This window comes from Cherax quadricarinatus, chromosome 51 (assembly GCF_038502225.1).
Source record: "Cherax quadricarinatus isolate ZL_2023a chromosome 51, ASM3850222v1, whole genome shotgun sequence".
NCBI classification, from domain to species: Eukaryota; Metazoa; Arthropoda; class Malacostraca; order Decapoda; family Parastacidae; genus Cherax; species Cherax quadricarinatus.
Genome location: NC_091342.1, coordinates 16,159,776 through 16,171,865, shown reverse-complemented (window position 1 = coordinate 16,171,865; position 12,090 = coordinate 16,159,776). Strand labels below are relative to the sequence as shown.

The following is a 12,090-nucleotide window of genomic DNA, read 5'->3' as shown; positions in this document are numbered from 1 at the left end:
TTTCAGTTTTGGCTGATGGCTCTGGAACGGATTAAACACGAAAACCGAGGGTCCACTATATTCTGGAATTAAGGACTGCATGTAGTGTAATATCAATAAGGTTAGTAAGGTTAGTCTTGTAGATAGATACCACTAAGGGAGGTACAATTTGTTTTTGTAACATGCTGGCCACCTCCCACCAAGGTAGGGTGACCCAGAAAGAGAGAAAAACCCAAAAAGAAAGGTAAAAAAAACCATCATCAGTCAACACTTTCACCATCAATCATACATAATCACTGTCTCTGCAGAGGCACTCATATACAAGTTTAGACATCCCTCCAAACTGCCAATATCCCAAACCCCTCCTTTAGCCCTTAAATGGTCCGAACGTATATATACATTTTTTCAACATCTGAAAGTATGTAAAAAAATATAGATCTTCTTTTTTGTTTTACATTTGAAAACGTGTAAAAAAAACTTTTATCTACATTTTTTTTTTTGTTATATTTGAAAATATGTAAAAAAAAGTAGATCTACTTTTGTAGCACTATGAATTTGAACGTCGATCTGTTTGGACCGTTTAAGGGTTAAAGTGCATGCATTGTACTTCCCATTTCCAGGACTCAAGTCCGGCTAATCAGTTTCTGTGAATTTCTCCACAAAATATTACCCTGCTAACACTCCAACAGCTTGTCAGGTCCCAAAAACCATTCATCTCCATTCACTCCTATCTAACACACTTATGCACTCTTGCTGGAAGTCCAAGCCCCTCTTCCATAAAACCTCCTTTACCACCTCTCTCCAACCTTTTCAGGGACAATCCCTACCCCACTGTCCTTCCCCAACAGATTTATATGCTCTCCTAGTCATTCTGCTTTGCTCCATTCTCTCTAAATAACCAAACCACCTCATCAGCCCCTCTTCAGCCCTCTGACTAATAATGTTAGTAACTACACTTCCTAACTTCCACACTACGAATTCTCTGCATAATATTTACACCACACATTGCCTTCGACAGGACATATCCACTGCCTTCAGCCGCCTCCTCGCTGCAGCATTTGCAACCCATGCTTCACACCCACATGAGAGTGTTGGTATCACTAAACTCTCGTACATTCCCCTCTTTGCCTCCATTGATAACTTTGTTTCCACAGATACCTCAATGCACCACTCACCTTTTTTCCTTCATCAATTCTATGGTTAACCTCATCCTTCATAAACCCATCCACTGACAAGTCAACTCCCAAATATCTGAAAACATCACTTCTTCCATATGCCCTCCCTCCAGTGTGATATCCAATTGTCATTTGCCTAAATCGTTTGATACCTTCATCACCTTACTCTTATCTGTGTTTACTTGCAACTTTATGCCTTTACACACCCTCCCAAACTCATCCACTAACCTTTGCAGCTTTTCTTTAGAATCTCCCAAAAGCACAGTATCATCAGCAAAAAGTAACTGTGTCAACTCTCGTTTTGTATTTGATTTCCCGCAATTTCATCCCACCCCTCTCTCCAACACCCTAGCATTTACTTCTTTTACATCCCCATCTGTATGTTAAACAACCATGGTGACATTACACATCCCTGCCTAAGACATACTTTTACCAGGAAGTAATCTCCCTCTGGTCACAGACCGGGCCGCGGGGGTGTTGACCCCCGAAACTCTCTCCAGGTAAACTCCAGGTAAACACCCTAACCTGAGCCTCACTATCTTCATAAAAAGTCTTTACAGCATTTAGTAACTTACTACCTGTTCCATATACAGTGGACCCTCGATTAACGCTATTAATCCGTTCCTGAGAGCTCATCATTAGTCAAAATTATCGTTAGTCAAGTTAATTTTCCCCATAAGAAATAATGGAAATCAAATTAATCCGTGCAAGACACCCAAAAGTATTGAAAAAAACATTTTTAACACATGAAATATTAATTTTAATACACAAACTGAAGAAGACATGCACAGTTACATGACACTTACCTTTATTGAAGATCTGGTGATGATTGATGGGATGGGAGGAGGGGAGAGTGTTGATGGTGTTAGTGTTTAGAAGGAGAATCCCCTTCCATTAGGACTTGAGGTGGCAAGTCCTTTTTCGGGGTTACTTCCCTTCTTCTTTTAATGCCACTAGGACCAGCTTGAGAGTCACTGGACCTCTGTCGCACAACATATCTATCCATAGAGGCCTGTACCTCCTGTTCCTTTATGACATTCCTAAAGTGTTTCACAACATTGTCAGTGTCACAATTAAACACTTGTTCAGGTTTCAATTCTTCACTGTCTATGTACTCCTTGAATTCCTGCACATATTTTTCAGCTGCTTTTTTGTCCAAACTGGCAGCCTCACCATGCCTTGTCACACTATGTATGCCACTACGATTCTTAAATCTCTCAAATCAACCTTTGCTGGCCTTAAATTCACTCACATCACCACTAGTTGCTGGAATTTTTCTAATTAAATCCTCATGCAACTTCCTAGCCTTTTCACATATGATTGCTTGAGAGATGCTATCTCCTGCTATCTGTTTTTCGTTTATCGACACCAATAACAGTCTCTCAACACCTTCTATCACTTGCGATCTCAGTTTCGAAAACATAGTTGCACCTTTGGCAAGAACAGCTTCCTTGATTGCCATTTTCTTGGCCACAATAGTAGCAATGGTTGATTGGGGTTTTGTGTACAGCCTGGCCAGCTCGGAAACACGCACTCCACTTTCATACTTAGCAATGATCTCTTTCTTCATATCCATAGTAATTCTCACCCTTTTTGTTGTAGGGTTGGCACTAGAAGCTTTCTTGGGGCCCATGGTGACTTATTTTGCAGGTGCAATCACTAAACAGGCTGTGATAATATGAAATGTTCCGATTGTATGCTTGGAAGCGACCGCGGTGGCTGGCTGGCTTGTAAACACTGGCCAGAAGTGGACGCTTCTCAGACGGAACGAATAGTGTTGGTCGAGTTTTTTAGCGCTAGTCGAGGCAAAATTTTTGCGTTAAAATGTATCGCTGGTCGGATTTATCGTTAATCGATGTCATCGTTGGTCGAGGGTCCACTGTACTTGCAACATCTGCCACATTGCTCACCTATCCACTCTATCATATGCCTTTTCTAAATCCATAAATTCATTGAAAACTTTCCTACCTTTATCTAAATCCTGTTCACATATATACTTCAATGTAAACACCTGCTCTACACATCCCCTACCTATTCTAAAGCCTCCTTGCTCATCTGCAATCCTGCTCTCTGTCTTACCTCTAATTCTTTCAGTAATAACCCTACCATACACTTTACCTGGTATACTCAGTAAGCTTATACCCCCTATAATTTTTACAATCTCTTTTGTCTCCGTTCCCTTTATATAAAGGAATTATACACGCTCTCTGTTAATCCGTAGATACCTTCCCCTCTTTCATACATTTATTAAACAAAAATACCAACCACACCAACACAGTATATCCCCCTGCTTTTAACATTTCTGTCATGATCCCGTCAGTTCCATCTGCTTTACCCTCTTTCATTCTACGTAATGCGTTGCGCACCTCCCCCACACTCACATCCTGCTCGTCTTCACTCCTAAAAGATGTTATACCTTCCTGACCAGTGCATGAAATTACCGCGTCCCTTTTATCATCGACATTTAAAAGTTCCTCAAAATATTCCCACCATCTACCCAATACCTTCAACTCTCCATCTACTAACTCCCCTACTCTGTTTTTAACTGACAAATCCATTCTTTCCCTAGGCTTTCTTAACTTGTTTATCTCACTCCAAATTTTTTTCTTATTTTCTGCAAAGTTTCTTGACAGTGCCTCTCCCACTTTACCATCTGCTCTCCTTTTGCATTCTCTCACCACTCTCTTCACCTTTCTTTTACTCTCCATATACTCTGCGCTTCTTACAATACTTCTGCTTTGTAAAAACCTCTCATAAGCTACCTTTTTCTCTTTTATCACACTCTTTACTTCATCATTCCACCAATCACTCCTCTTTCCTCCTGCACTCGCCCTCTTATAGTCACAAACTTCTGCCCCACATTCTAATACTGCATTTTTAAAACTCTCCCCACCTTCAACCCCCCCCCCCCCCCCCATTACTCATACTTGCATTAGCCCACCTTTCTGCCAATAGTTGTTTATATCTCACCCTAACTTCCTCCTCCCTTAGTTTATACCCTTTAACCTCTCTCTTAATTGCTGTTGCAATTTTCCTTCTGTCCCATCTACCTCTTACTCTTACTGTAGCTACAACTAAATACACCTACCATCCGACTTACGACCGAGTTCGGTTCTGAGAAACTGGCCGTAAGTCGAAATGGTCGTAAGTCGAACTTTACTACTGAATATCAACAAAACATTTTTGTAATGACTTTATTTTATTGTTTTATTTTGGTATTTCATGTTTTACTTTACTTTTTATGTTGTTAGTACTACTGTATTTTATACTGTAAGGTTTAGTATAAACACTTTGTACAACACAAATACAGTGGACCCCCGGTTAACGATTTTAATCCGTGCAAGAGGGGTAATCGTTATGCGAAATAATCGTTATGTGAATGAATTTTCCCCATAAGAAATAATGGAAATAAAATTAATCCGTGCAAGACACCCAAAAGTATGAAAAAAAATTTTTTTTACCACATGAAAAGTTAATTTTAATACACACAAACTGAAAAAGGCATGCACACTTACATGACACTTACTTTTATTGAAGATCTGGTGATGATTGATGGGATGGGAGGAGGGGAGAGCATTATCTTCTTACTGTTTAGAAGGGGAATCCCCTTCCATTAGGACTTGAGGTAGCAAGTCCTTTTCCGGGGTTACTTCCCTTCTTCTTTTAATGCCACTAGGACCAGCTTGAGAGTCACTGGACCTCTGTCGCACAACAAATCTGTCCATAGAGCTCTGTACCTCCCGTTCCTTTACGATTTGTCTAAAATGGGCCACAACATTGTCATTGAAATAGTCACCAGCACGGCTTGCAACAGCTGTGTCAGGGTGATTTTCATCCATAAAGGTTTGCAGTTCAACCCACTGTGCACACATTTCCTTAATTTTTGAAGTAGGCACAATGGATTCCACAACTGGCATAGGCTTCTCAGGGTTAGCCCCAAACCCTTCAAAATCTTTCTTAATTTCCATACTAATTCTCACCCTTTTTACCACAGGGTTGGCACTAGAAGCTTTCTTGGGGCCCATGGTCACTTATTTTCCAGAAACAGCACCGAAAACACTGTAATAATACGAAATATTCCGATTGTATGCTTGGATGTTATTGCGGAGGCTGGCTGGTAAACAATGCCACCGGCGGAACATGTGAGCGTGGCTCAGGCCGCACATTGGAAGCGTCTCGGACGAAAATCGGTAAGCGGGTTTTTAAGCGGTATGCGAGGCAAAATTTTTGCAATTAAAGTAAGCGGTATGCGAAATAATCGCTATGTGATGCCATCGTTATGCGGGGGTCCACTGTAGTTGTTTATTTCCCAGAAATTTGGCATAAAAAACACGGTCGTAAGTCGAGTGGTCGTAAGTCGAGCAGGTCGTAAGTCGGATGGTAGGTGTAATGATCCTAAATATCCGTTGCCCCTCTATAAACATGTACATCCCGTAGCCTACCCCCCAATACATAATCCAACAAACTACTCTCATTACGTGCTATATCGTACCTTGTACAGTGAACCCCCGACTTACGATATTAATCCGTTCCAGAGAGATCATTGTTAGACAAAATTATTGTAAGTCGAATTAATTTTCCTCATAAATAATGGAAATCCAATTAATCCGTTCCAGACATCCAAAAGTATGAAAAAAAAAAATTTAACACATGAAATATACATTTTCCTACACACAAAAAGAAGGATAGATGCACAATATACATACTGTATTAAATGAAGAATAAATGACACTTACCTTTATTGAAGATGTAGTGCTGTGTGATGAGATGGGAGGAGGGGAGATGGAAATGTATTAATTTTTGGAAAGGGGAATCCCCTTCCATAAGGACTTTAGGTAGCAAGTCCTTTTCTGGGGTTACTTTCCTTCTTCTTTTAATGCCACTAGGAACAACTTGAGAGTCACTGGACCTCTGTCGCACCAAAAATCTGTCCATAGAGCTCTGTACCTCACGTTCCTTTAAGATTTTCCTAAAGTGGTTAACAACATTGTCATTGTAAAAGTCACCAGCATGGCTTGCAATAGCTGTGTCAGGATGATTTTCTTCTATAAAGGCTTGCAGTTCAACCCACTCTGCACACATTTCCTTAATCTTTGAAGAAGGCAGTTTCCTCAATTTCTCTCTCCCCTCCTCTGAAGCATTTTCCTCAGTTGTGGCCTCTTGTTGTTGCAGATGCTCTTGCAGCTCATCAGTGGTTAGTTCTTCATCGTCGTCCTCCACCAACTCTTCCACATCCTCCCTACTAACCTCCAACCCCATGGACTTCTCCAATGCCACAGTAGATTCCACAACTGGCATAGACTCCTTAGGGTTAGCCCCAAATTCTTCTAAATCCCTCTCTTATACACATTGTGGCCACAATTTCCTCCAAGCAGAGTTCAAGGTCCTGATAGTCACTCCCTCCCAAGCCTTACCTATAAGGTTTATGCAATTGAGGATACTAAAGTGATTTTTTCAAAACTCTCTTAGGGTCACTCGAGTGTCTGAGGTCACTTCAAAGCACTTTTCAAACAGCTTTGGTGTACAGTTTTTTGAAATTTGAAATGACCTGCTGGTCCATGGGCTGGAGGAGAGGAGTGGTATTAGGAGGCGAAAACTTTACTTTAATAAAACTCAACTCCCCCGAAATTTGCTCTGGCAAGTCTGAAGGATGAGCATTGTCTAATGCCAGGAGGCACTTAAGGTCCAATTTATTTTCCAGGAGGTAATTTTTAACAGTGGGGTCAAACACTTGCTAAAACCAATCATAGAAAATGTCCCTACTGACCCATGCCTTAGTGTTTGCCCTCCACATCACGCAAATTAGCCTTGACGACATTGTTTTTCCTGAACACTCTGGGAGTTTCAGGGTGATACACAAATAGAGGCTTCACTCTGCAATCCCCACCAGCATTACTACACAACATTAAAGTAACCCTGTCCTTCATAGGCTTGTGTCCTGGGAGTGCTTTTTCCTCCTGTGTAATGTAGGTCCTGTTTGGCATTTTCTTTCAAAACAGGCCTGTTTCATCACAATTAAACACTTCTTGGGGTTGCAATCCTTCACCCTCTATGTACACCTGGAATTCCTGCACATATTTTTCAGCCGCTTTTTTGTCCGAACTGGCAGTCTCATCATGCCTTATCACACTGTGTGTGCCACTACGATTCTTAAATCTCTCAAACCAACCTTTGCTGGCCTTAAATTCACTCACATCACCACTAGTTGCAGGCATTTTTTTAATTAAATTGTCATGCAACTGCCTTGCCTTTTCACATATGATTGCTTGAGAGATGCTATCTCCTGATATCTGTTTTTCATTTATCCACACCAATAACAGTCTCTCAACATCTTCGAGTACTTGCGATCTGTGTTTCGAAAAGATACTTGCACCTTTTGCAACAACAGCTTCCTTGATTGCCTTTTTGTTGGCCAAGGTATTAGCGATGGCTGATTGGGGTTTGTTGTACAACCTGACCAGCTCAGAGACATGTACTCCATTCTCATATTTTGTGATTATCTCTTTCTTCATTTCAATAGTAATTTTTGGCCTTATTACCACAGGGTTGGCACTAGAACCTTTCTTTGGGCCCATGGTGGCTTATTTAGTAGTTACAAGCACTAAAAACACTGGAATAATACAAAATGTACCGAATGCATGTGTGGGAACGACCGCACTGGCTTGTAAACATTGGCACACTAACTGAAGGCAGGGCAGCTAAGGCGCGCTCAGGCCAGACGGGACGCATGGACGTGTTCGGGACGAATGATATAAGTCGAGTTTTGTTCATACTTCGGGGGAAATTTTTTACACTGAAACGCTTCGTAAGTTGATTTTATCGTTAGATGAGAACTTTGTATGTTAGGGGTTCACTGTATACTTATTTATCCGCTTTTTCATAAAATATGTATTACTTATTACCAAACCTCTTTGTACACATAGCTCAGTTAAAGGCTTCCCATTTTCATTTACTCCTGGCACCCCAAATTTACCTACTACTCCCTCCACAACATTTTTACCCGCTTTAGCATTGAGATCCCCAAGTGAAAGTACTCTCTCACTTGGCTCAAAACTCCCCATGCACTCACTTAACATTTCCCAAAATCTCTTTCTCTCTCCTCTACACTTTTCTCTTCTCCAGGTGCATAAATGCTTACTATAACCCACTTTTCACATCCAACCCTTTTTTACTCCACATAATCCTTGTATTTATACATTTATATTCCCTCTTTTTCTGCCATAACTTATCCTTAAACATTATTGCTACCCCTTCTTTAGCTCTAGCTCTATTTGAAACCCCTGACCTAATCCCATTTATTTCTCTCCATTGAAACTCTCCTACCCCCTTCAGCTTTGTTTCACTTAAAGCTAGGACATCCAGCTTCTCATTCATAGCATCCACAATCATTTCTTTTTTATCATTTGCACAACATCCACGCACATTCAAACATCCCACTTTGATGGTTTTCTTCTTTTTCTTTTTAGTAAACTGTTTGGGAAAAGGGGTTACTAGCCTATTGTTCCTGGCATTATCTTATTATATTAATGTGAAGCAAGTATGTTAACCATTTTACATGCGGGTAAAATTGCTGTCTCATGACCATGCAAGGTAACAAGTAAAGCTTGCTTAATTCTACTTACAGGAGTCCCCTGTTTGTATGACTTTTTTTGGTCTGATGCTTCCAGCATTGTGTGGAAATTTTTTTTTGTGTGAAATTGCTGAAATCCATTAACCCTTTCAGGGTCGGCATGCCCTCTCCTAAACTTGTTCTCAGGGTCGGAAATTTCTTGAAAAAAAAAAAAAATCTTATGAAATGATAGAGAATCTTTTCCCGATCATAATGACACCAAAAGTATGAAATTTGATGGAAAATGTACGGAATTATGCTCTCGCGAAGTTAGCGGTCTCGACGATGTTTACGCATCGGCGATTTTGCCAACTTTGAGCCCTATTTTTGGCCAATTCCAATCTACCAGTCGGAAAAAATCATAACTATTTTGCTAGAACTCCATTTTTTCTATCAAATGAGTACAAGAAGCCACCCATTTACCAATTTCAACTATTCAATAAAGTGGTCAGAAATTGGCAATTTTGCCAATTTCACACAAATTTCAAAAGATGCCAATTTCCAAATAGGGTCCAGAATAAACAAAACAGACATTCCTGGCACTGAAATAAATTTTTTTCTGTTCATTAGTCACGTCCCCAAGCCTCTCTTACATTTCTTTTGCTGTCCACTTTGAATTTTTATTCTCAGAAAAAAATAGAAGATTTACTGTTATGCAGACTACTGCATTAGTGTAGAAATGGTATAAATAATATCAGCGCACTTGTGAAAGAATATATGTAGTCATTATTTTATAAACGTGTATTGGAAGTGTGGCATGATTTGTTTACTTTTGAACTTTGGCAAAAATCTAACATTTCTGCTACTTGGAGCTCAGTTTCAAGGTACTTTTCATTGTGAAACCAATCAAAATCATCTCAATTTCTGTAATATGTCTTCCATTCTATAAAATGAGACCAGAAAAACTAGAATACAACCATAAATACCATACGAAAATACACTGCAAAGCCGCTGTTTTAAAGCAATAACACAGTTGGAGTTTTTTTTTCTCATTATGTACTGTGTACTGCAGGATTTTTTTTATACTGTGCACACTGACCACATAGACCCATTCTTTCATATGTAGGCCTACCAGCTTTCTCGCTAGATTTGGTGCTAGAATTTATGCGTACTAGTACGGCACCAACCCTGGCGTGCAAGCTGTACTAGTACGGCACCAACCCTGAAAGGGTTAACGAGAGGTCTATTAATGAAAGATTTTAGTGTACTTTTTATGAGCTATTCTTTAAATTTTTAATTATTTTTAATGTTCATTATTTTATTCTTCACTATTAATGCGAGTTTTTGTATTGTTTTTGACAAGAAAAGAATAATCTTATTTATGTACAGTATAATAGTTCCAGGTATGTATATCTATCAAGGTACAATATATTTAGCTAGTCATATGACTAACAAAGTTATTAATTTTAATTCTTAGGGTTGAATCATCAAGTGACAGTGAAGGTGAGGAAGGCCTTGAAGCTGGAAAGCATGATATCATTGTTTTGCACGAGAAAGCCGGCACCCAAAGCATGTTTCGCAGTCGCAAACATCACCCCATGTTTCCTTACCATGAAGATAAGGTGAGACAAGAAATTGGCTTATAATGAGATAAAAAAAAATTACAGATGGACAATAGTATGAGTATTCAGGTATTGCATGGAAGACTTAGGTTGCTAAAAGTGAAAGGTATTATTTGAATTCACATATGTTGTTTTGGGACTTGGCCGGGAGCAAGAATTATAATGTTACACTTGGTCTGTATTCTAGTGCTTGAGGCTCTTGCATGACTTAATTTGAAAACTTTTATGCATTACATACTTGTGGACAATAGCATAAGATTATGTCTTGCTTGATAGTACTGTATAATGGTAGATGGATTGATTAGGTTAATCAGGCTTTGTCTCAGTTTTATGATGTATGACATTGTTCCCAGGCTGTTGGTTAACAACCTACAATCATAATTCCCTCCCTCCTTTAGAACATATGTTTGGCCTGGCCAACTTATGAGGTATGCAGTCTTATATATTCCCTCTGTATAGTATATGCTTAATCTTTGATGCAGTTTTGTTTCTTGCTGCTAGCATACTTCATTTGATATATTTCAGGTAAGAGGAGATGACTATGGAGAATTTATTAATCTTGAGGACTTTGACATAGGATCCATGAAGGAAGAAAATAAAGAGAATATTGATATACAAATTACTTATGAAGATGAGGATATTATGGGTGAGTAGAAAAAATACTTTGACCATCACTCACTCCATCATTGGCAAAAAAGCAACCGTGACAACTCCCACTTTATATCAAATATGTTATCATTTAATCCCACACCCTAGCTTTCCTCCCAATATATGCATGCCATATTTAAATCACTGCCTGAAAATAAAATGTCGCATTACTATAGATTTCTTCAGAACACTAGACAATATAGCTCCAAATTTTTTAACTTTTCTTTTTTGTAGTTTAAGAACCTAAGCTAAGTAAATTTGACTAATTTTACTTTTGTCATTCTCTCTTTTTATTTTATCAAAAGCCTTGTAACTATTGAAATTTGTTAAAGATTTTGTATCAGGCTACTGTTTCTTTATAGAAAACAAGTGATTAAAGAATGTAAATTCATAAATGTGTTTTTTGTTTGAAAGATAACTTATTTTAGGTGTTTTATATATCTATATGTTTAGCAAACTTATCTTCAGATGTGAAGTTTCTTGTTATGTACAACATTTCAGACATAGAGGAGGTTCCATCAAAATGTGTGGCACAAACAGTGACTGTAAGAGTTGCAGCCCAGGTTCTCTTTATTGACTTTGAGGGTCGCAGTGATGGAGAGAGTATTCGTAAGATTGTGGAGGTGAGATGAATTACTGTTTTTATGATGGTTAAAGTGCATTATGTAGTTTATTTCCTTCTAGTATTTTCTGTCTATGAAGCAAGTTTATTTTTTAACACACCAGCTGTCTCCTACATGGATGATGTCCCTAAAAACTATAAATGCATTCAAAAACATCCATTCAGTATAGCTCAATATTTTGAGAATAGAAGGTGAATATTTTCATCTCCCTGCTAAGTAGAAATGGCCTGAACATTGCATTCATGCTAGTCATACTAAACTTATCCTCAATTTGTTTTAGTACATTAGTGGTCTCCCACCAAAGTGTGGTTTCCCAAAGAGGGAAACATTCACCATCATTTATTTAAAACTCTTGCCATAAGTGCATAGACATCACAGTTACCTATACCTTTTGAATTCTAAAGTCTCCACACTTACATATCTGTAGAAAACTCAGGTCAGGATTTGGAGAATCTTGTGGCAAGACTGAAGGTGGCTCTGGTTGGTCATTTTGA

At 38.9% G+C, this 12,090-nt stretch overlaps 1 protein-coding gene across 1 annotated transcript in view; it reads left to right on the top strand.

The window, feature by feature from the left end:
* Positions 1-12,090, top strand: part of Cpsf100 (cleavage and polyadenylation specificity factor subunit 2) — a 125,481-nt gene that overhangs the window by 61,819 nt on the left and 51,572 nt on the right. Inside the window, exons 11-13 of the mRNA XM_053784763.2 lie at positions 10,181-10,325; positions 10,851-10,971; positions 11,475-11,596. Of these exons, the coding sequence (XP_053640738.1) occupies positions 10,181-10,325; positions 10,851-10,971; positions 11,475-11,596 (388 nt within the window). The remainder of the gene's footprint in view (positions 1-10,180; positions 10,326-10,850; positions 10,972-11,474; positions 11,597-12,090) is intronic.